This window comes from Rana temporaria, chromosome 3 (genome assembly GCF_905171775.1).
Source record: "Rana temporaria chromosome 3, aRanTem1.1, whole genome shotgun sequence".
NCBI classification, from domain to species: domain Eukaryota; kingdom Metazoa; phylum Chordata; class Amphibia; order Anura; family Ranidae; genus Rana; species Rana temporaria.
The window spans coordinates 427729841-427755963 of NC_053491.1; the positions used below are offsets into that span (position 1 = coordinate 427729841).

Below are 26123 nucleotides of genomic sequence, written 5' to 3' on the forward strand. Positions count from 1 at the left end.
CCTTGTAATAGGAATAAAAGTGGTAAAAAAAAAAAAAAAAGGAAAACAAAAGCGTCTTTTGGTGGGATATCTTGATTTGTATAATAACGATTTATTTTTACCCTAATGAACGTGGTCTGATAATTATACCGAGATGTTTCAACACCTTTAAAGTCCCAGCAGCTCTATATTCTATTCCATTGTCCTTTTTAGGATGTGGTTAGCAAAAACCTTACATGTTGTTTTTTTTTTCTAGGGCAGGACTGGAGGTCCACCATGTTGGGGAGAGCTTTCTTAGGTTGGACAGAACCATTTTGCAATATAAGAATTGGATTTGCTTGTTCCGTAGTGTAAGTATTTAGGATTGAAGAGGTCTGATGTGAAACTGGGCAAAGGGACCTTAGGGGAGAACCTTTCTCTTGGGGAAGAAAAATTATGGCATGGACTATGTCCAAAATTAGACCCAGCTACTCCAGATGGTGCAAGTGCTGGAGAGCAGACTGTACGGTTTAGGAGATATTCCCCTCACAATGCGCCGCTGATTGCAGCGGCGCAGGGGGGATCCACGACGAAAGGACCGGCAGCCACCGGACCTTGCCGCGTTTAAATTTCCCGCGCCTACGCCGCTGTTAATGCCCAAGTCCCAAGGAGGTCTCTTAGGTTCAGTCATCGCTGCTCCAGCCAATCACAGCGCTGGAGCGGCGATACCCGGAAGACACGCCGGAGCAAGATGACATCTCGCTCGGCGTGGACCAGGTAAGTGCAAAATTATGTATGCGGTTTACAACCACCTTAAGCCACTAGCTTTGGGGGCACTTGACAGACTCACACCTGAGCAACGCTGTGTGTGTTTCTTGACACACAGAGCAGCTTGTCCCCACCCACTCCTCACAGACTGTGACTGACAGCAGCAGGAGCCAGTCACTTGCTTGATCTAGCAAGTATTTTGGCAATCACCTGCATACAACCCATGGCCTAGGACTACAAGTCCTATGTACAGTGCTGTGTGATTAGGATATACTTAGTTGCAATAGTCAGAAGTGAAACTGGGTGTATTGTACTGCCTTGGTGCCCTCACACAAAAGTGAATGGTTGGCCACCTTCTGGACTACAAGGTCAGAACTTGGGAGTGGAGGGCCAAGAGCTTATCCAGAGGGAGAAAAACCTTGGATTGGGCAGTGCTCAAAATCGGGCCCAGATACTCCAAGCAGTGGATCTGTCTCACTGCTGTTGAAGATGTACGATACATTAAAACCTTATTAAAAAATATAAAAATAGGAGCAGCTACAGAACAGAAAGAAGAATCATAACGTTAAAGGTTAGCAAAGAATAAATAAAATGGGTGAAGGAAATGGCCACCAGGAGGGGCTGTCATTTTCCTATTAGTTGTACCTAGTGTTTTATTCCTGCAGGTGATGATCTAAAGCAGAGTTGTCTCCACTGAAATCACAGAAAAGAATATAAAACAAATTCAATTTTTTTTCACATGGTTGTAAATGAAGCTTTTTGGCACATGTGATGTGATTTATAATCCATTGCTATAATTTCTTTATGAAGCATTTGCGTACATTGATTGTAGCCATATTGGTACACTTGCAACACAGTTGGTTACTGTTTGTGATACTTTATTTGCATTGTTAGTGAAAATTAAGTTTCCCATAAAGTACTCAACTGCTTCTATTATCACCCCAAAAATCCAAAACTTACAAGAGCCTTTACTCAAGTGTGTGTGTGTGTGTGTGTGTGTGTGTATATATATATATATATATATATATATATATATATATATATATATACACACACACACACACCCACCCTTCCTGGGGCATGTACACATGGGTAGTAGGGCGAGGTATCTGCACCCACAAGTTCAAGTTTACTGTTAAAACTGGGAAAGCTGCATTTGGGTAAAACCAATGTATTGGCAAACACGTAAAAACAACCCACCATGGTGACAATTTTCTCCGTAGTGTGTTTTAAATTTTCTTTAATTAGTTGCTTAGCACGGAGACAACTCACTTTATTTATGTCACCTTCTACTATTAATTTGTGTATGTTGTATGCTGTTAAAACATTTCTTTACCTGCTTTACCTGTTGGATATCACCGCATAGCATAGTCTTCACCATGAAGATGTTCACAAATTGACAGTACTTCCTTCACATATATCCCCCCTAAGAGAGTTCTATAGTGGACATGTAACGTCAGTACTCAAATATAGCCATCTTGGCATTGGACACATCTTAAATGCACATAAAGCTCATAGTGTGGGGAAAGCTTATTGAAGTGTCCTTTGTATTTCTTTTATATCTTTTTTTTTTTTTATATTATTATTATTATTATTATTATTATATATACCCATTTAGAAAAGCCTACCCAACAGCAGTTTTTTGTGCCTTGTGTGATTTTTTTTTTATCACTTGACGCAAAATCACCTACTTACACATCACTTTGTTGAAGTGGGTGTACCGGGGTGATGCCTGCAGCCAGAGGCATTACCCCAGGTACTGATCTTTTTTTTAGAGCTGGCTTTCAAGTGATAATCAATGCAGCCAATGAGCTGCTCGCCCGTTATCACAAGGAGCGGGAGGGAACCTCTCGCCACTTCTCACGTGTCTCCTGTCCCACCGGAAGACCCAAGCGACCAACCGGCATGTCAGATTTGGGCGTTTTAAATACTTTGAAGTGCAGAGGAGGAGTTTGGGGTATTTTAGGAGTACCTGTCACTGCCTATTACTGTCACAAACTATTTTTACATTCCTTGTGACAGCAATAAAAGTGATCAGCTTTTCTTTTTTTTTTTTGGAAGTGTAAAAATAAATAAGAAAATTTTTTAAACCACCTCCGTCCTTGTGTGGCAAAGAAAACGCATATGTAAGTCGCACCCACAAATGTAAACAGTGTTCAAATCACACGTGAAGTATCATGTGTTTGTTAGAGGCAAGAGCAAAAATTCTACCAAAAGACCTCCTCTAAACTGGTAACCATTATACATTTTCAAACGTAGCCCATGGAAATTTTTAGGTACCGTAGTTTGGTGCCATTCCAACAAGTGTGTGCAATTTTAAAGCGTAACATCATCTTTCACAATATGCAAAAAAAAAAAAAATAGGACCAATTAAATTTTTCTTATTTTGTAATTTCAAAAAAGTGTATTTTTTACAAAAACGTTGTATTTGAGCAAATACTGTGTGACATAAAATATTGCAATGAGCGCCATGTTATTCTCTAGGGACTTTGCGAAAAAATTATATATATTGTTTAGGGGTTCTGTGTAATTTTCTAGCAAAAAAATACTGATTTTAACTTGTAAACAACATATGTCAGAATTAGACTTGGTCTTGAAGTGGGTAACTCAGGACTCTAGGATGAAAGGTGAGAAAGCTAACCGCTAAGTTGTAAATGCTCCTCATGAAGAACTATCGCATCTATGGTTTTTGTGTGCAGTAGTATTTAATGTAGGCACCCTAAGTTCCAAAACAATAAAAGGAAACATGACATGGTATAAATCCTGTCAGTTACATCTGAAAATAAAGCACACACATCCAGGGTAAAAACCGATTGCTTTACTCGAATTCTACACAATAAAATATTAAATCAAAGTGAACTGAAATTGTAAATAAAATGGCAGGTTACTATGAAATGGGTGTGTGACAGTAAAGATAAGAAGGCATAAAGGACATAAAAAAAAGACACATTGTAGTCCTTAGGGCAAGAAAAAAAAAAACTGCCTTTACAGGGCCAGAAATTGTGGAAAAAAATTATTACTGATGGCTAGCCAAACCGAATTGGTAGATGCTAAGCCTAAATATGTATGTGCAAGTGGTTGCAACTCCCCACCGCCATATTTCACAAGGGAGTGAATGGGAGGATTTTCTGCAGTAAGGGATAAGTTATCGTAATAATTAGTCAAATGATTCCAGTGAAAGGAACTGAGGGACTTCACATTGGAAGACCACCAGACTTATATAATAAAGAACAGTGATGCACATTAGCCTATGGCAACCAACAAAAAAAATTCTGCTTATTCTGAACAAGATGCTGAAAACATTATTATGACTGGCTAGTGTTCCTGCACACCACTACCCTCTGCACTGTTACTAAGCCCATACTATTGTATCCATACTGTACATAGCCATTCAGTAAAGTAAGGACACATTAGGATAATGGATGTATAGTCGTGTTTGGAGGGGCCAATTTACCAGCCCTAGAGTTATTTAAATAAATAAAAGACTTCAACACTAAAGTGAAAGGTATTTATAAAGGGTCATACCCATTTCCTGTTAAGGGCATGTCTCTCAAATACACTATGGTGTGTGTCTACAAAAACAGATTAGCGAATACATTCAGGTTGGAAACGGGGGGGGGGGGGGTTACATTATTCTCAGAATATAAACAATGGTCAACGGATCTTGGACAGAGATTCTTTAAAATGAAAGGAAGTAAAACCAAAAGATGTGTCTCACCTTAAGGGGAGTTGGGGATGCATGACAAGATATACAACCACAATAATACAACATATATATTATATACATAAAGGCCCCTGACTCTATCCTTTTGCCAACCCTGGCATTAAGCAATGTGGTTGTGGAGGGAATCGGTTTCAAATTTCCCGGTGTACCATGAGGTCACCAAAGATATGTAATTACTCAAACAAACAATTAAGAGACATGGCTAAAAGGTTTAGCCCATACAAAATGAAGGTGTCGAGGGTGTTTTTTAAGTTGGCACCTAAAGAGCTCTCATGACCATGGGTTCAATATCACCACTAAAATAGGTCTGGCCATTCAATAACACATCCGTGTGCCTGTTGCTGACCAACATTTTAAAAACTATAAATAGACCAAAGCTGCTCTCTTGGTTTGGGCAAATGCGAACACCTTAGAAGCCACAAACCTTTTATAATTAAATGGTACTCCAGTGTGAAGATTTATCCACCACAATTCCCTGTTCAGACAACTGAGAAAATAACAATTCCTGTAAGTCGAGCCAGACCTTCCCATCTGAAGCCTATTCGAAGTGAATGGAAACAAAGTTCAGAAGTCCAATTGTTTGGTCTGATTGATAATATGACTGAAGCAAGGAACAGAGTTGGGAGCCAAAGTGGGAAAATCTACCTGGCTGGGAATACACACAAGTTGCAAACATGTATGCCAGTTATTACTGAATGCTATGTCATGTTCTCTTTGGAAAAAACAAAACAAAAAAACAAAACATTGCCTGCATGTTTAATCTAATGTCCAAGTTCAGGGCCAATAGAAGAAATCTAAGAAGCGGTGAGAAGAAAATTTAGAAGTGATGTTTGTGGTGGGCTTTGAGGGGCAATAAAGACTAAGCACCATTGTAGAATAAAGACATCGTAGTGAAGGATTGAGAGAACAGAAATCTGCTTTGTGTTAGCAGCAAAAGTACAGATCACTAGAAATTACCTTTTAAAAAGGGACAGTGAAACACCAACCTGTCAGATCCAAAAAGAACCCATCTTACATCTTTATTCTTCCCATATTCATTTATATCACCTTCCACAACATTCTACATCTGCAGAGACCAAACATACAGAATTAAGATGAACTGCCAACATTTAACCATGTTATTAAAATCTTCAAAACATGTCCCTGATGTTCTCCATACCAGCACCTCTTGCGCGTCTGCTGAGATCGCTCTATTTATTGCAAGTCCAGTCTTCTGAAAGATGTTGGTGCCTTGTGGCTGATCTTCCCTTACTGCATACCCAGACATTATCATTTTCATCTCACAGGCTTTAGAGCATCTTTTCTTTCAGACCTGCATTGGATTTTGTTATAAATGCCGAGCTACCACCTACAAGTCTTCCACAAATCCGTGGCTTATTTTATCCCACTGTAGAAAATGTAGACAACTTGTCCATGTCACTTTGAAGCCGACTTATTGGGACTCGACAGCTTCTGCCTGTTCCTGGGATGATACCTCATGTGGTGGGCTCGGGAACTTTGAAAAGTTCATTGCCAATATATGATGCTGAAGGTGACGGACCCACTTCGCCTGAATGGAAAGCGGACCTTGGAATTGAGTGTCACAGAACCTGGTAAAGGTGAGAAGAAAAAAAAAAAACTTAAGTAACCCATTAAAACAGTAGAAGACTTGCACATCAGGGCTTTTCATACCCCAAGGCTGGCCATACATTTTGTGCAAATGTTGCCTTCAATCACCTCTCAAATGCAAATGTTCCAAGCACTAAAACTGTGTGGAACATATTCAGAAATATGATTTTTGTACTCACCATAAAACCTATAAGATTTTTTAAATCCACGGAGGGACATACATAGGAAGCCTTAAAAGTAGTTTAACTCCTTCAGTGTTTTTTTTTTTATTATCTTGGGACACAATACGATAAGCATTCCAAAAAATAAACATTTTTTTTTTTTTAAACTTCAGCCATATAATTCTGTGACCCACCACCAAAAATCCTACTAAATAAATTCTACTACTACTGACAATTGCAGCATTACCACATGTGTGTGTGCGATTTGTTCTTTATATCTATATAGTAGGGCCAACAAACAATTCTACATATTTTTTTTTTTTGGCCCTACTTAAACACATTGGGATTGACACAAACACTCGCACTGACACTAAATATAAAACTTTTTTTTCTTATCGAAAACACACTTACACTGAAAATAACTTATATTTGCAATACCTCCAAGGCTGCTTTCACACTGGGGCACAGGCGGCGTTCGTGGTAAAGTTCCACTATTTTTATCGTTGCTTTGCCATAATTTTTGCAGAGGTATTCTGCCACTAGCATGCGCTTTTAACCAAAAGCAAAAAAGGGGTTAAAACCACCTGCATCAGCGCTTTGCCGGCAGTTAATCCACACTGCTTATTCAATGGGCAGGAGCGGTGGCGGAGCAGTGTACACAGTTACACACTGCTCCAAAAGATGCTGCTTGCAGGAGTTTTTCTTTTTATTTAACGTCCTGCCAGCGCATCACCTTAGTGTGAAAGCCCTTGGGTGGGAGAATAGATACATTGTATCTTTTTCTCCTCCTTAGCAGTGAAGTCTGTTGTTTCTCATCTTCACAGAGGAGAGAATACAGAATTAAATGATCACTTTAATAGCAAATTAAAGGCTATAACAGCGATCATTTGATCAGGATCCATTTCCACCTTGTCCTGATCGTTAGTAGAAGACCTGGGGCTGTCACCGACAGCTTGGTCTCTGTGCTGGGAGCACAGACAGAAGAAAAAACAATAACACATATATACATTATCTATATATATATATTAGTGCTGTCAGTTAAACGCGCTATTAACAGCGTTAACGCAAACCCATGTTAACGCCGTCAATTTTTTTATCGCGCGATTAACGAGGCGGCGTTCGGGGGTTATACCGGGATGATGCCTGCAGCCGCGGTATGATGCCGATACCGTTGTTTAGAGCGGGCGCTCGGTTGTTATGCCGGAGGAGCGGGAGGGGACATCCCCCCCCCCTCCCGCCGCCTTTCGCCGCTCTGACCGGGCCTCCCGATCCTAGATCCGCCGCCTTCTGTGTCCAGGTTGGAGACTGACACTAAGCCGTAAGCGGCTTCGATTCAGTCTCCGCATTGAAACCACGGAAGCGGCGTCATGACGTCACTTCCGGGTTTCTCGGCTGCCAATGGCGCCGGATTTAAAAAAGTACACAGTATTCAGAATCGCCGTTTTCGGCGATCTGAATACTTTGAAGTGCAAAGGAGGGCTCGGAGGTCTTTTAGACCCCCGATCCCTCCATAAAGAGTACCTGTCACCACCTATTGCTGTCACAAGGGATGTTTACATTCCTTGTGACAGCAATAAAAGTGATCAAAATGTAAAAAAAATAAAAAACACAATTTAATATTATAAAAATAAGAAAAAAAATAAAAATAAAGGGTGAACCTCCTTAATCGCGCGATTAATCGTGAGTTAACTATGACATTAATGCGATTAATCGCGATTAAAAATTTTAATCGCTTGACAGCACTAAATATATATATATATATATATATATATATATATATATATATATATATATATGCAGAGCCCAGGATTAAAGCCCACTTCGTGCACACCACATATATGTGTTATATTGTCATAAAGGAGTGAACATTTCGGATTATATTTCCAACTAAAGGAGGATTGGACACTGGCAAACAAAACTATAGGCCTGGCTAGGATAACCCCTCCTACTACCAACATACTTCAGTGTGATAGAAAGCAAGACCAGCACTAAGCCTATGATCAATAAAACACAGAAGGGTAAGATCTGTGTCCACCAATGGACTCAGAGAAAGAGATTTTACAGCGAGTACAAATATCTTTCTTTTTTATTTTTCATCCACTGAAGGACACAGGAAGTCTTTCACCTTTGGGATGTTTAAAATCAGTCCAACTGAGGAGTAGGCAACCTGCAAACAATGCTAAAAGGTCAAAGAAACTGAAAACCGGGGACTATATATGTGGCTGAAAAGCCACCTGAAGGATCTTGTGCTTAAAGCTGGCAACTTGCATCTGGTAGAAGAAACATAAAAAATAAAAAATCAGTGGCAGCCTTTCATTGGGAACTAAAGTCTGATGCTGGAAAAACAAGACACATAACCAGTGAATTATGTTTCAATACGGAAGGGAGTAAACCAATCCACTCTAAAGATCCAGCTTCAAGCTAACCTGAACCACCCAAAACATGGAACGAGAACCAAATGACCCCACAGTATCCATCCAGGATGCCCAACAAGAGGGGACAGTAACAGAGATATAAACTCAGCCTGAAAAGAGGAAATAAAGCTCCTCTTGGAAAAGCTAGACAGAGGGACTGAAAAACATTGTCCTGGTGGAGGAGAAGATTAAAGCTGCCAGAAGAAGGTCTTGGCTTAAATGCTCCAGATTCCATCAGAGGCCTAAAGGGAAATTGGAGTCAATGCCTAAAAATCTGACAGGTTAGGCTGTGACCATTTCACCCCTGATAAGAGTTCCTGAGAATGCAAGAAGAACCAAAGTTTGATCCCACTGACTCACAAGAGACAAACAATTAGGAGGTACACGAGAATCCTCCACACAAGGTCTTAACCATGAGATGATGTGTTAACATTCTAACCTAATAGCAAAAAAGGTTTCAGATTTAATAGTGCTGAAGGCTGAGCTACAGATATCTGTTTTTAGGAATGACACCCTAGAGTTCCGTGATAGACCTTGCTGGAATATTCATATTCATCATAAAATTCACAGATTAAAGCTGGCTACATGCTGATCAAATTTTAGCCAGTTCCTGTTAAAAGGTAAAAATATTCCCATGAGTGGTCCTTTCCACAGCCTCCTGTCTGACATTCTTCTGGAGGAAAATGTTCAAACACTAGCCATGTCCAATCAGATGCAACCATTGTTCAAGTGTCAGTGACAGCTGTTGGTGTAGACTGTCAGAATACATTAACCGCAGTGGGAGATTTGTCTATCTACATTATATAGGCCAACAATCTGTTAGAGCCCACAAAGCAACAGTCAGTCTCATTGGGTTGGTGAAGTACATTTGCCAGAGCAAGAAAGATCAATCAGAAAAATATCAGTGCTTTCACCAGGCATGAATTCCATTTGGTCCACCTGAATCAAGTCTTCAGGAACTCCAGACAGGTGAGACACTAAGATCTTGGCAAGGACTTAAATGCAATGTATAAACGTATTATGAATTAAAGCACCGCCATGGCAAAGCATATCTAATGCTTACTACTTGAAAAAATATTATTTTTCTGAAAGCTCCGTTTCAGTTGCAGCCACCGCCATGGTGACTGCTGTCTTCCGCATCCAACAACATTCTGACTTCCGCCCTTAGTTCCTCTCCGTGTCCATAATCTTGCACGTGCGCAGTACAGCTCTCCTGTGTAATACTGCTCTCTCCTGTGTTGCGCTCGCCCACACCTACAAACCTGTGACATATCGAGTCACATGGGGTTAACACTCTGCTTGTCAATGGCAAGCTAGACTCGTGGGATGTTCGGGCTCACACCAGGCAAAGAGAAAGATGTAGCCCCTGAATTTAAACTATTAAATACAATTTTCCGGCATGAAGAGCTTGCCGGAAATATGGGACTAACTGCGCATGCGCTGATGACATCAATGCTCTGAAAATGAACGATTGCACTGAAACGAAGAAGGTAGGAAGCCATCTACACACAGCAACTAGTTTATGAGCAATATGCTGGAAATTTAACTGGATGGGTTTACTACCTGCTTAATGAAGTACAGCCAAATCTTGATTGGCTGTACTTCTCATATGGATCACAGGAGTGCATTTCTGTGATCCATTTTTAGCAGAGAGAGGCTAAAGTCCGCTCTCTGCTGATGTCACAGTCAGTCCAGGCTCAGCATCATAAAGACCATGGAGTCGGGATCTGCCAGATCCCTGGACTGACACCCAGCTCAGCCTCTCAGCAAATTACTGAGAGGATAACCCAGCTGCTCCTGCCCCCTCTCCAAAGCCCAGCGCTCCAGTGATTTTGTGGGGGGGCAGAGCGCTGCGAGCTATGAGAATCGGTGGTGTTCATTTGCTCGGTTCTTAGTGAAGAGGCGCCGGGGGACAGATGCAGTATTGGACAGATGCTGCATACACCTAGGTAAGTATGAATCTGGAAAAAATAAATAAAACAAAATCTCTTTTAAGTATCAAACATTTAACAATGAGATAGGTCTGCAAAAGGCTGCAGGTCCTATGTTGGGTCATTTGTATTCCCCATACAAGATGACCTTGAAGAAAGGGTGTAATGTTAAAGTTTTACTGCAGGGGTTCTGAAATAACTGTGACTAGAGATAGCAGGTTGATTCTCCAGTTCCTGACTAGTGTGTACCACATAACCGAGAGAGGAAATGTTCTCTCAATTCTAGAGTAATAGCAGAAACCAGATACTCACAAGAATATTCTCATCAGATAGTTTGGAGCAACTCAGATTGGGAAATAGTCACTCTGATTGCTGGCTCGGATGGCGCTAGAACCGCAGCCAGATCAGCCTTAGATTCTATGGGGGAACATGCAGGAGCGCACTTACGGCGGATATAGAAAATAATCCCTCACATTTAAAATAATCACATTTTGTTGCTTTGCAGCCTAAAATGAAGACAGATACAGTTTTTTTTTTATCCAGCTGTATTTACTCAGTGCAACTTATAACATCCAAGTGAAAGCTACAACACCAACACGTCAGATTTTTATTTATTTTTTATAAAAGTTAGAAAAAAAATGACTTTTTGACTTTCAACTGATCAGCTGTGGTCATTTTTATTGAGCATGAAAACAGCGTTTCTGGAGCATTTCAATCCCTGGTAGGGCAACTGAAGCAAACAATTAACCATGAGTGGTAAGACACTGTCAAATGGATACAGTTGTGGACAGGCACAAGTCAGCAAATGAACACAAAAAAATAATCAAAGGCTTTATTAATGCCTATAAGCCCAGTGAAGTAGATTATTGAGAAGTGGAAGGTGTTTGGTAAAACACAGACCCTCCCTGGATAAGGACGTTGTTCCAAACTGGATGAAAGAGCCAGGGGGAAACTGGTCAGAGAGGCTACAAAGAGGCCTACAGCAACTCTGAAGCAGTTGCAGGAATTTATAACAGAGTGGCGATTGTGTGCATGCGTCATCAACATCACAAATTATCCACAAATGTGGCTTTTATGGGAGGGTTGCAAGAAAAAAAGCCTCCCCTTAAGAAAGGCCACATGCAGCATTGACTGAGCTTTGCCAAAAACGCACCTTGAAGATTCTGAGGCCACATGGAAAAAGGTGTTCTGGTCAGATGAGACTAACATTTTTATTATTTTGCCTCAACATTAAACGATATGTCTGGCAGAAATCCAATACAGCTCACCATCCAAATAACACAATTTTTACAGTAAAGCATGGAGGTGGTTATATCCTGTTATGGGGATGTTTCTCTGCAGCAGGGACTGAATTACTTGTCAGGATAGAAGGAAAAATGGATGGGGCAAAACACCCTCAAATTCTTCCAGAAAATCTGCTGCCCTTTGCCAGAAAGTTGTCAATGGAAAGGTTTATTTTCCAACATGACAATCACCCAAAGCACACAGCAAAAATTACCACACAGTTTTGGAAAGAAAAAAAGTGAATGTCCTTGCATGGCTTAGTCAGAGCCCAGACTTAAACCCCATTGAAAAATCAGTGTAATGACTTGAGGACTGCAGACCACAAATGGTTACCATCAATTTTAACTGAACTTGAGTAGTTGTGCAAAGAAGAGTGTTAGTAGAGACATATCCCATCAGACTAAAGGCTATAATTAAAGCAAAAGGTGGTTCAACAAAATACTGACACAAAATTTTGTTTTCCTTTCCTCCCTTTGCTTTACCCCTAAATGATGGCCTTTCCTTATCTCTATTAGCTGTCCACTTGTAAATCTGTTTAAGTGAGAATTCTGCTCTGCATAGCCAGCCATTTTATTACCTTCCTAATCAGTAATTGGAAGAACACACCCCCCATTCCTAACAGTATATATCTAACCATCTCTTGGGAAAGGCACGTTTGCCTAGGGGTGGCACGTTTGCAAATGGGGTTCTTTCTCAAAGTGGGGGGATTTATCTAAGTGGTAGCACTTCTGAGCCTGCACTTCAGCGAATGCACAAAGCGTAGGAAGAGAAAAATAGAGATTTGTTACACAGGTAACCTTGTTCACACCCTCTGCTCTTCCTCCCCCTTCTAAAATGCTCTGTCTACCACTCCTTCTGACAGCTGCATCTTCAATCCTTAAACTGGCTTTCACTCATCCCTCTTCTCCACCCCACATCTTGTATATATCACCCTCACTTCTGTCCTCCCCTTATTACTGCGCTCAACAACTCTGGCTAACTCTAAATTTACACGCCCAATACTCCAAACCACTGGGGAATGTCCCCTCATATAAATCACATTCCCACATTACCTCCCTCACCCTTCTGCTTCTCCTATCCTCTGGTGATGTATCACCAAACCCTGGGCCTCCTAACTGTGCTCAACACACCCATTACCCTACACCCTCTGGCTGCAATGCACACAATCTAGTTCCCATTACTCTTCTTCCCAAGACCAGACTCCCTTTCTCTTGCGCCCTTTGGAATGCTCGCTCCGTCTGTAACAAACTGACCTCCCTCCATGATCGCTAAATCATTTAATCTTCTCGCCGTTACCGAAACCTGGCTTCACGAATCTGACACTGCGTCTTCTGCTGCTCTATCTCACGGTGGTCTTCTTTGGACTCACTCCCCCAGAGCCAGTGGACGCAAAGGAGGGGGTGTTGGAATCCTTTTAGCCCCACATAGCACCTTTCAGGTACTTCACCCACCTCCCTCTCTGTCACTCTCCTCATTTGAGGCGCATTGCGTTCGTCTCTTCTCCCCAGTTTCTCTAAGGATAGCTGTGATCTACCGGCCCCCTGGCCCAGTCTCATCATTTCTGGATGACTTCTCTGCCTGGCTACCCTACTTTCTCTCTTCTGAAATCCCCACAATCATTCTTGGCGACTTCAACATCCCTACTAATGCTAGTACTCCTGCAACTTCAAAACTTCTCAGTCTAACCTCCTCCTTTGACCTGAAGCAATGGATACAGGCTCCTACTCACTCTGAAGGCAATACCCTTGACCTTCTCTTTTCCCACCTATGCATTCCACATAACCTCTCCAACTATCCTTACCCCCTATCTGATCACTACCTTATTAACTTCACTCTCTCCTTCTCCTCCACCTCCTCTCCACCCAAACGCCTAACGGTTTCTCGTAGAAACCTTCACTATATCAACCCTTCTCTTCTATACTCTGTGATTGACCACCTCTACGACAAAATCGCACCCCTGTCCTGCACTGACCTAGCCACTTCTGTCTACAACACTTCACTTCTAGCATCACTGGACAGACTTGCCCCCCTCACTACACGCAGAATAAGACAACGCCCCCTTCAACCCTGGCAAACAGATGATACCAGAAGTCTGAAAAAACACAGCCGTGCTCTTGAGCGCCAGTGGCGCAAGAGCAAGTCCAAGGAAGACTTCGTCCAGTATAAATCTGCCCTCCAAAAATACAATTCCAGCCTCCTCACTGCCAAGCAGACCTATTTCATCACCCTCATTAAAAACTTATCATCCCGTCCCTGTCAACTCTTCTCTACCTTCAACTCTCTACTTCGTCCCCCACTGCCTCCACCCACCAACTCACTCACTGCCCAGGAGATCGCCAATCACTTCAAACAGAAGATTGATACAATTCGCAAGGAGATCTCTACTGTTCAGATACCCTCCACACTTCCCACCTCATGCCCACAGGTACAATCTTTACTTCCCTCTTTCAACCCCACCACTATAGACAAGGTCGCTAAATTACTTGCCAACGTCCATCTTACCACCTGCGCTCTGGACCCTGTTCCCTCGCAAATGCTACGTTCACCCTCTGACTCTATTCTACATTCTCTAACCCACATCTTCAATCTCTCCCTCTCTTCTGGCATCTTCCCTAACTCTTTGAAACATGCACTAGTTAGCCCCATACTTAAAAAGCCCTCACTGGACCCATCCAATCTTGACAACCTACGTCCCATCTCCTTGCTCCCCTTTTTATCCAAACTCCTTGAACGTCTAGTCTACAACCGACTGAGCGTACACCTTGCTGATAATAACCTTCTTGATCCCTTTCAGTCTGGATTTCGTCCTCAACATTCCACAGAAACTGCTCTCCTAAAACTTACAAACGATATACTAACGGCCAAAACTAAGGGACACTATTCTGTGCTCCTACTCCTGGACCTCTCTGCCGCCTTTGATACGGTTGACCACCCACTCTTCCTCAAAAAACTTCACACCTTTGGTCTCCGTGACTGTACTATTCGCTGGTTCTCTACTTACTTATCCAACCGTACCTTTAGCGTTACTTACAATTCTACTTCCTCCTCTCCTCTTCCATTCTCAGTTGGGGTCCCCCAAGGTTCTGTTCTTGGACCTCTCCTATTCTCAATCTACACCTCCTCCCTGGGTCAGCTGATAGCCTCCCACGGCTTCCAATACCTTCTCTACGCTGACGACACTCAAATTTATTTCTCTACCCCTCAACTCACTAGCTCATTTTCCTCACGTATCACTAATTTACTATCAGATATTTCACTTTGGATGTCGCACCACTTCCTCAAACTCAATCTATCTAAAACGGAACTTATCATTTTCCCTCCCCCACGTGCCTCTTCCCCTGATCTCTGTCAAAATTAATGGCACAACTATCAGCCCATCCCCACATGTCAAGGTCCTAGGAGTAGTCCTGGACTCTGAACTGTCCTTTAAACCTCACGTTCAATCACTGTCCAAATCTTGCCGCCTCAACCTTCGCAACATCTCCAAAATACGCCCCTTTCTAACCAATGACACCACAAAGCTCTTAATTCACTCCCTGGTCATCTCTCGCCTTGATTACTGCAATTCCCTTCTCACTGGCTTACCTCTGCATACTCTAACCCCCCTTCAGTCCATCATGAATGCTGCTGCCAGACTCATCCACCTTACCAAACGCTCTGTCTCTGCTTCCCCTCTCTGTCAATCCCTCCATTGGCTTCCACTCACCCAAAGAATTAAATTCAAACTACTAACTACTACCTACAAAGCCATCCACAACTCTGCCCCCAGCTACATCACTGACCTAGTCTCTAAATACCAACCTAATCGTTCTCTTCGCTCTTCTCAAGACCTCCTACTCTCTAGCTCTCTCATCACCTGCTCCCATGCTCGTCTCCAGGACTTCTCCAGAGCCTCTCCAAGCCTATGGAACTCCTTACCCCAATCTATCCGCCTATCTCCTTCTCTACTAGCTTTTTAGAGGATCCCTGAAAACCCTCCTCTTCAGAGAAGCCTATCCTACCCACACCTAACAACTGTATTTGCATTTGAGTCCATCTGATCATCCCCCCACAGCTACTACCCATTGTTCCACTTGACCCTCCCTTCTAGATTCTAAGCTCTAACGAGCAGGGCCCTCTGATCCCTCCTGTATTGAATTGTATTGTGACTGTACTGTCTTCCCTGATGTAAAGCGCTGCGCAAACTGTTGGCGCTATATAAATCCTGTATAATAATAATAATAATAATAAAGTTACGAAAATTCTCATTAGACAGAATACAATTTCAGAGGTCATGTATTGTAATGTATTCTTCACTTTCCGAGGATGCACAGTGTTGGTCACTTAATTTTTTTGTGCAAATACTATACTAATTACAGGAAAATAGTTAATTCTGTTATCTTTTTTTTTTTATCAGATTATTTTTTTTATTGATTTTATAAGTAAACAATTCAAACACACATACAACCCATGTACATTTTAAAAATCACCTTAAACAAAGAGAAAATAAAAAAGGGGAACCCTTCTCTCTATGATCCTGCAATGAAATTACCTTTGTGTTCCTATTACATTCAGTCTGTAATATTTGACCTTATTTCATATTTCATCAAATTTCCCTGGATAACCTCTATGTAAGAAAACATTTTTCTGTAATCAGTTTCCTTTATTTGTATTTGGCATTTCCCTATTGTTGGGGGATTTGGTGACATCCATTTTAATGCTATAAGCTACGAGACTGAAACAGACTTCTTACTATTGGTGTAAAGGTATATTTCGGGGTCCTTGATTCATCGAACATACTCAGAAGGCATATACCTGGCTCCAACGGCATCTTCGTCTCAAAGATACCATTAAGAGTAGAGACAACTCCCTGCCTGACAATATGGATGGAGTTTGGGGCATCTCTATTGCATATGTATTAAGTTATCCGGACCCCCATTACATCTAGGGCATAGGGGTGTGTCTCCACGCTTCCATTTAAATAACTTTTCAGGTGTAGGATAAGTCCTATGTAAATAATTGGGTTTGTTTTTGCGTAGGGGATAAAGAGAACGCTGACAAAACTGTTGCCCACTGGTCATCTGATATAGACCCCAAATCTCGTACCCAGTGTCCTTAATGGTATTTCCATAGACTTTTGGAGCTTATTAAAAAGTATGCCGTATAATTGTGAAATGAGACCCTGTCTAGTATCCCTTTTGAGACAATGCCCTGGCTTCAGTGCCAACTTGTTACCAGGACTGGATTTTAAATAAAAAAATGCTAACACCAATATTTTTTAATTTTCCCAGCACAGCCAAATAAAGAACATCCTCCTCCTGGTGTGTTCAGGGCGATATGCAGTGTTAGTTTTCTGCCACACAAAGCGTTTGGTTTTTAGGCCAAAACTTTCAATTTATCACCAATCTGGTCTCACCTGACCAGAGCACCTTCTTCTACATGTTTACGGAGTCCTCCACATGGCTTCTCGCAAACTGGACTTCATATGGCTTTCTTCTTGCCACTCTGCCCAAAAAGGCCCGATTAATAGTTGTCCTGTGTACAGATTCTCCCACCTGAGCTATGGATCTCTGCAGCTCTTCCAGAGTTACCATGGGTCTCTGATTTTAATGCTGCCCTTGCCTGTCAGTTTAGGTGGACGGCCATGTCTTAGTAGGTTTGCAGTTATGCCATACTCTTTCCATTTTTAAATAATGGATTGAACAGAGCTCTGAGATGTTCAAATCTGTTTTTTGTGAGTTAAGGCTGTTCATAGGGTGTGCTGAGGATCCTTCTCACTTGTTTCTCATTTTTTAAAGCACCATTGAACTTTTCATTAAGAGTGGAGCACTTGTATGAACTTTTTTTCAGGAATAGTGAAATGGACACTATTGTTGGGTGCTTACAATTTATAAGTTTTATTTGAAGCAGCTCATGTGATTTATATTATTTTTATTGTCACTTTTATTAAGTGTTTTCTTCCTTCCGTCTACACCATATATTTTAGCACATATTTATGTGCTTAGGGAAGCTGCTTCAATTAAAATATTTTTTTGTTGTTTTGGGTGCAGCGCTGTCTGTTTTCACTTTCATGTTTAGGTGTCTTTACACATCATTAGACAGCAGCTTTACCCTAGAAAAAAAAATATTGAGCATTTCACAGGTTTATATATCTACACATCTTTGTCACTTTCATTTAATAAATTTTTCTGCTTGTTGAATGGGTGTAGCGCTGCCTGTTTAATTGTAATCTTTACAGTTTATTGTATAGCAAAGGTTTGCTGTTGGAGTACCCCTCACTTCCTGTACCTGTGATGTGGTATGACATGGCACAAGTTAACTCAGAAAGACACCAATATATTTTACAAACACTTCAGAGTGTTCCAATAATTTACATTTTTTTAATAGTTCACATTTGTATTACATGTTACTACACCCAAAACTGAAATGCCAAATACCTGCTGCTTTCCTGTACCTGAAACTTCAGTGTTGAGATTACCCCACCTAACTCTATGTATGTCTCTTGCACCTTGAATTCACAATAATATTTTCACACCAAGAGAAAGAGATTATTTGGCTTTATCAGATGGATTCAACCGTGTATTCTGGTGGAGACAATTTACCTGAATTCCCAGTTCCATTTAACTCTTCTGATAAAAGAAGCTTGCACATAATTCAACTTAACCACCACCACCTAAAAACAAAAACCTGTTTGGTGTGGGGGTGCCATCTAAATATGTTTCAAGTGCAATATAACAAAATGTGTCCCAAAGTTTACAGTTTGTTTTAAATGCAGCTTTAAAGTGCAGCTACAGCCCGAGTCGAAATGCCTATCTTCTGCCAGCATGCTGCAGAGAATCGCCTTTGCTCTGTGTCCAAGCAGTGGCCTCGTAGCAGAGGTCTGGAATGCCCCCTGCTGAGTCAGAGCTAGAGCTTTTCAATCAGGAAGGAGCATGTGGTTTGCTGATTGCAAAACTTTAAGTCTGACTCAGCAGTGGAGAGTTTCAGACCTTTGCATAGAGGCCACTGGTTCCACACAGAGCAAGGGTCCTCCTCTACAGAATGTCGTCAGGGGTCAGACGTTTCTACTCAAGTTGGGGCTGCTCTCTAGGGAAAACAAACTGTAAAACTGAACAATGTTCTGTTTTTAGGTACCTGGAATATACTTAGCTGATTTAAACTGAAAATTCAATTAGGTATTAAAGGACAGCCATCACAAAATCCATATCTTTATTTTATGTTTTAAGTAGTTGAAGAATCTGTTTTGTACAAAAAACAGAACATGAAAAGCATTTACTGCCTCATTTTTGGGACCCATTTTAAGTACTATATAAGAAGATCAAAAGATAAAACATACACAGCCATCTCACCTGCATTTCAAAGTGTAAATGTTTCCAACAAACTTCACTAATGATTTCTCAGGTGGTCTTGGTACCAGAGAAGGCACAGGACGTGCTCTTGCAGGTGGTCGTGGCTCCTCATTTTTGGCTAGTGGTTCAGAAACAGTATCTTCCCGAGTGGGTGGAACCTCAGGTGCCTTAGAGTGACGTCGCTCCACTTCTGTTGATATAGATACATTTTTAGATATCACAGAACCCATAACCTATGTAAGTAAGCCATCCTTGCATCTTGGGCTGGACTGGGACAAAAATTTGGCCCTGGACTTCATCCAGACTGGCCCACTTTGACAGGTCTCTTCTATGGCGGCCGGACAACTCCTGCACCCCCCTCTCCCCCTTCACTAGCCACTAGCCGTTCTACTTTATTAGAGTAGAACAGCTGGTACTGGTACTCTTATAGGCAGACATTATTTCACCTGGGGCAAGGAATCAGTTCGGTGCTCCCCCTTATGGGACAAGATTAGGCAGAAGTGAGGCCATAGATGTTGAGTCAGCTGTCTGTCCCCTCCCCCATGCTCCGCTGTCGTCGTCCCTGCTCCTCCCCCTGCTTCTCTGTTCCCCCCAGGTGAGCGCTGCGGGGAGGGAGAGGAAGTGAGCGATGCGGGAAGGGAGAGACAGAGGAGCGGAGGGGGGCAGCGGTGCGCTGTCACTGAAGCCGGCCCACTGAGCCATCGGCCCACCGGGAAACTCCCTGTAGTCCCAATGGCCAGTCCATCCCTGCTTGCATCTATTTTATCCTGTGTGTCACACTTACTCTGGCCCTGTGGCTCAGCTGTTTTTTCAGAGGTTGGGCTTTGTGTTGCAGCACTGTGCTCCTTCTCAGCTACCTTTCCGGGGGTTGTAGCTGGGCTTTCCTTCTCTAGTCCTGGTTTTGGACTTTGCAAAGCACGTTTGAACTTTTTGGAGAAAGGACGCCCTTGGATGTAATTGAGATAGGCACCAGCCTTTTGGGGTCTCTGCTTCATCCATTCTCGGAGCGTTTCAATTGGGGAACCATTGACACACCATTCGGTTACACCAAATTGTCGAAGATGAGCTCTGGCATGGCTGGCTAAAGCCTTCCGATTCTCAAAGAACAACCCACAAAGCTCACAGCTTGCCTCCACTGGTTAAATTAGGAAATAACAGAACACAGAGAAGAAACATTGTGAAAGAGAAATAAAAAATAGCTACTAACAATGTAATACACACAACCCAGATCCATACTTCAAACCTTTTACTTACTGCATGTGACTGCTTTCTCTGGGGATGCCTTCATCTTGACCTTGAATGGAAGCTCCGTTTGAATGTAAGCCTTGGTCTTGCCATCTGGAGAAAAAGACTTGGGCTTGGGCTCACCTTGCAAGAACGGTTTAGGTTTATTTTCCCCAGGTATAAAAGACTTAGGCTTTGCGTCACCTTGTAAATATGTTTTAGGCTTGCTTTCGCCATGTACATATGTCTTGGGTCGGTTTTCAATTGGCAAAAAGCCCTTTGGTCTCCCATCTTGCATAAAAGTCTTTGGCCTTCCTTCTCCACTTTGCAAGAACTGTTTTGGCTTCCCATCACCATGAACAAAGGTCTTGGGTTGCCCCCCCTCTGTAATGTAGGATTTTGGTCTACTCTCACCCTGTAAGTAAGACTTAGGCTGGCTGCAAGTCTTTGGCTCTGCATTCATATAGCCCTTTGGCTCAGACTGTGTAAGTCTAGGTTCATGAGGTACTGGCCTCTTAGTTGGTACTGGTGAAAGAAAATTGTTGTGAGGGTGCCCAGGTGCTGAAATTGGAATATCTCGTGCCATCACTGATGCCCCAACACCTATAGGTGAGAGTCTGTGGGACGGACTGGGTGGCTCATCTTCCCCACGAGGTTCCATTTTGATGCTGGAAACTTGTTGCTGTGGTTTTGCTGGATGCCTCTTATGTATGACATCTCGCAGTGTGTCAATAGGTGAGCCATTCACGTGCCATTCTGTTATACCCATCTGGCGAAGATGTGAACGTGCATGACTAGATAGTCCCTTGCGATTCTCAAAGAACTCATTACAAAACTCGCAGCGGATATCACGGGAGGGGTCTGACTGTGACGCTATGAAAAACAGAGAATATGGATATTAAAAATACAACAGTGGAAGGTCCAAAATGATGAAAATTAAAGCAGAAAGGCAGGAAAAAGGGGAAAACCATACAAATGTTAGTAGACTAACTTGCCAGCAATCACATACAAAAATGCAAGATGAAACAATCGCAGTGTCTAACAAACCACATCAGGCATGCCCACAGTAAAGTCTCTATAGAATAGAATGGTTAACAGATTACATAGCTGCTGGCTAATATTATACAATGGTTCATCAGATGGACTTTAAAAACTGATGGGAAAAAGCACAACAGTACTACATCTACCGCCTACAAAATGGAAGAACAAGCCTTTTAAATAAAACACATTTTTACATTACAGAAAACATGTAAAGCAAGGCAAGACGATCCAATATGCTCAAGATATAAATGTGTACTTGGTGTGCTCCAGTTTACCCTAGTACACTGTACACTTCTGGATTCAAAACTGTAGTAAACACTTGTCCAACTTTGATCACTAGCCACGGCAAATTACAGTAAGAAAAGGTTTGCCTAAACATATTTCACCAGACACACTCCAATGGACTAAAGTCTTTGCAAGAAGAAAACAGCCTTGTTGCCAATTACACAGTTGTATATGTGGAAGGCTTAAAAAAGAACACAATGTACTTGTTCAATAACATAGCACTGCAACTAGTAAAAAAATACAACCAGTAGCAACTAATACAAATTTGGGACACACTACCCATTTTTAAAAGTAGTTATATAAAGGAATCCTGTAGGTATCACCTCTGAAATGGACTGGCTGTCACTGGCTAAAATTCTCTCTCACTTACTGACTTAGAACAAGCATGCAGTCAAGTCCAAGTTCAGGCAGAGGAAGCTGGTGCACCAAATCCACATAATTGTTTTGGGTCAGTGAATAGATCAGCATGACAACCAAGCAACTATTTTAAAAGTGGAGGTCTTAGGACAGGTTTGCTGGACATGGCAAAACATGAACGCTGCAGCTATCGGCCTAAAAAATGTAAGTTGCCTGGCTGCCAAGCTGACTGTTGCTTCAGTACGAGTTAATGAACTGTAACAACTATCCAAATAAGAATTTCCAGAGCTACCAACTTTCCTTACGTGCATACTTGCTCTGGGCCAGTGACTTAAAGTGCTGTATATCTCCATTACAGTCAGGAAATTATCTCACTCTACAGGTTTACTTTAACGTTCAAAGCCATGAGGTACAGACAGCCATCTTTGAAGATTAGGGAAATCTATCAGTTAGGAAAGGACCTAGGAAAATAACTCCTACTTGCCACACTAAGCCCTTAGTTTAGAAAACTACAGCAAATGAGGTGTAGCTATTCTTTTTGATGAGATTTAGGATATTTCCTGTGGTCAAATTAAAGACTATAGGGATAGAGTTACAGTGGTTCCTAAAGGAAATGTGTCACAACAAAAAAAAGGAGCCTGCCATTGTTGGCCATACAGAATCAGAATCCTTATATGCATCGTTGTTCTAGGGCACAGGTGTCAAACACAAGGCCCACGGGCTGAATCTGGCCCTCCAGGCAATTTCATGTGGCCCTCGCACCTCTCCTGCAGCTGCAGGAGAGCTCCAGGACCCTACTTTTTGCTTTAAAGCAATGCATCCAGCTTCTTCCCAGCAGCAGCATAAAGAAAGAGGGTGCACTGTGATGTAAGGGAGAGTAGGGGACTCAACTTCTGATGGTGGGGTGGCTTTTGACATCTAATGTAAGGGGAGGGGATGCGCTGGACATCTAATCTTACAGATACAACCGGCCCTTTTGAGGACAATCATAATGCTGATGCGGCCCACGATAAAATGGAGTTTGACACCCCTGTTCTAGGGCAATGACTGAATTGCCAGGAAGTTAACATCAGAAGATCAACAGCAACTTCCATATTTTGTCCAGGATCGTTTTCTTAGTAAAGACTTATGATATACTCCCAAAGGTGATTTAACAGGTTGCTTCACCTTTGTGCATCTGTGGCAAGCACACATTTAATGCTAAACAGCTTGTCAAGACAAGCACTCAAACACCTTGGTTCATAAATATGTGTGATGGCAATTTTTTTTTTTTTTTTTAAACAAGAAAGAGTGATGGCAATTTCTGACCAAACAAGTAGGCTAATAAAACATTAAAAAGGCTAAAGTAAAGCTTTAGAGGAAGTATTTATACTCACAGGTTACACAGCAAAATTGATTTGTCATTAAAGAAATTGCAGTACAGCACTAAAGCCTAAAAGACAAGCATACACAATCTCACCAACTCACTCCTGATGCCAAGTCACACCCTGGATTCTTAATGATGAAGTGGTTATTTGGGAAAGCCAGGAGTGGTCTGAATTAAATATATGAATGAAACAGACAAGATGGGAAGCAAAAGGATGAGCAAGCATATGAATAGCTGCGGGTCAGTGGCCCACTTACACAAGTTTAAAGGTGAAAGCTCGGACGGCCACTCACTGGCCGAGTAGGTAGGAAGCCGAGGAGGCTTGTGTTGCATTGCCGGAGCCAACCCACTGTACGGGTGGGACCGGGATGGGGAAGCGGGAAGACGATGTGGGAGGAGCTTCTCCGAGCTGGGGCCTCCGATTCTGGTGCCTGTTCCGGGACAGGTCCCACTGGCCAAGATCTCCTGTAGGGTGTCGATGGGTGACCCGTTGACATGCCACTCTGTGACGCCCATCTGGCGCAGGTGGGAGCGTGCATGGCTTGACAGGCCCTTTTTGTTTTCAAAGAACTCGCCGCAGAACTCGCAGCGGACTACTTCCGAACTCGGGGCTGGAGGAGTGGATGACAAACACAATTGCTGTCTTTAGATTACCAACTTATCTGCTTTAGTAAAATGAGGGTGGGTGTAGAAGGTCTGCAGTTAGCACATCGGACTGACTGCATGGTGAACTTATTTAAATTTCTACAGTGACTGCATGTTTTCATACACATTAATCTGTCTGGAAATGCACATAAAAAAACAACACTTGCTATGCATTATAATAATTCAGATGTAGCCTATAAAACGTATAGTCTTTAAAAAGAATCCTGCAAATGTTAAAGTGATTATAAAAGCCATTTTCTTTCAATAAAATAAAAAAAAAAATGTTTTTTATACTTACCTGCTCTGTGCAATGATAGTACACAGAGCAGTCCCTTACCTTCTCTTCTAGAGTTCCACTGCCGACATTATTCACTTCTTCCTTCCTGTGGGTGCCCCCTCAGCAAGCTGTGTGCAAACTCCAGGCTCTGCGAGTCCATAGACACACAAAGCACCAGTAAACCCCACCCCTTCTCACAGGAGTTTGACAGCAGCAGGAGCCTATGGCTCCTGCTGCTTCTTGTGTCTCCCATGAGACCAGGAAGAAGGGAGAGCAGTGCTACAGCTGGAATAGTGCTGGATCATGAGAGGTGGAAGGTGGGTGTAACAGGAATTTTTTGTTTACACTAATGCATAGATCACATTAGAAAAAAACTTTGACTTGCGAGGGGCCCTGGGTGTCACAATCCGGTCCGGGACAAGGAGTGGGCAGAAGGAATGGTTGCCCTGGGAGCAGCATGTATTGTAGGGATGGAGGCACTGCAAGTTCTTTCTACTATAAGACTGACAGGAGTAGTGACAGTGGCATCACTAGTTCTTTCAGCCCAGCGCTGGAAGTGGAAAGGAGAGGAGAGAACAAGGAGAAGGTATGGACTTGTCTCGCCCCCTCTCCTTCTCATAAGCTTGCACATGATGAAGTGGGAAGGCAATTTCACATCTTTGCCCTGGGCAAGGGATGACCTTGTTCCAGCACTGGTCACAATGTTATATAATGATAAAAGGCTAAGGAAGGGGAGTGGGCGCTGAAACCAGTGACTTCCTGGCCCTCTGTATCTCTCATTTGGTATTCTGGCAGCAAGCCTGGAACAAAAGCTTACTCTCTCAGTGGGAAGCAAAAAAAAACAAAATTGAGATCACCACCCAGGTCTTTTTATTTATTTTTAAAATATTTTTCTTGAAGGTAAGGCCTTGTACACAGTGTAGTATACTAAACAGATGTAGAGCCAGTGTGACTTACACGCCACACTCCTCCCAGCCATCCACCACTCAATGGCTTGTGGAGTGGTGTTAGTTAATGGGCTTTCTGGATTATCTGGACACCTTTTGCTAAGATGCATGTGTGAAATGGACCATTCAGTTCAGCAATATCGTATTTCTGGACAGATGTTTGAAAGACACTGTGTACAACCTGGTCCTCCATGGCCTGGGTTATAGTTTGTTTTGTTATTCATTACGCATTCATGCGCTACTTCCTTATTTATCGGTTCAATGTCGCCCCTGCGTGGGCAAACCACGGCTTGTTTCAATATTTTATTGGATTTTCAAAAATTGTAACAGAAAGACACTGTGTACAATCTCTTAAAGTGAACCTGTCATAAGTTTTGAGTAACCAAAATTTTAAAATGACTAAGAGTAGGCATCACAAGGGTTCTTCAATTGAATGTGGAGAGTTATTCCATCTCCAAAAACGTTGAGGATAATTTATCAAAATGTTCAGACCAAACTGTTTACACAACACGTTTTTGATCGCTATTATGTGTACCCCATGTGGTAGTTCAGACTTTTAGTCAATGAAAATCTAAGCAGATATACACAGAGTATATCAAAGTATACAAAACATTAGGAAAAATAGGATTTTTGAAAACCCACTGTAAAACCTTTTATTGTTGTCTATTGAGGAACACAGGAAGTCTTAACCCTTTGAGTTATACTGTCACCTATAGGAGGACTGGGTACGGACAAAAAAATTGTAGGCCAGCCTAGAATAACCCCTTCTACTAACAACATCGCTCCGTTTTCAAACAAAGTAGTA

The 26123-nt window shown here is 42.1% G+C and overlaps 1 protein-coding gene across 1 annotated transcript in view; it reads right to left on the reverse strand.

The window, feature by feature from the left end:
• The window catches only part of WIZ (WIZ zinc finger), a 165866-nt gene that overhangs the window by 55638 nt on the left and 84105 nt on the right, over positions 1–26123 (reverse strand). The window contains exons 9-13 of the mRNA XM_040341722.1: positions 23707–24060; positions 20431–21273; positions 19961–20311; positions 19177–19366; positions 5892–6039 (exon numbers count right to left, since the gene is read on the reverse strand). Coding sequence (XP_040197656.1) covers positions 5892–6039; positions 19177–19366; positions 19961–20311; positions 20431–21273; positions 23707–24060 — 1886 coding nt within the window. The remainder of the gene's footprint in view (positions 1–5891; positions 6040–19176; positions 19367–19960; positions 20312–20430; positions 21274–23706; positions 24061–26123) is intronic.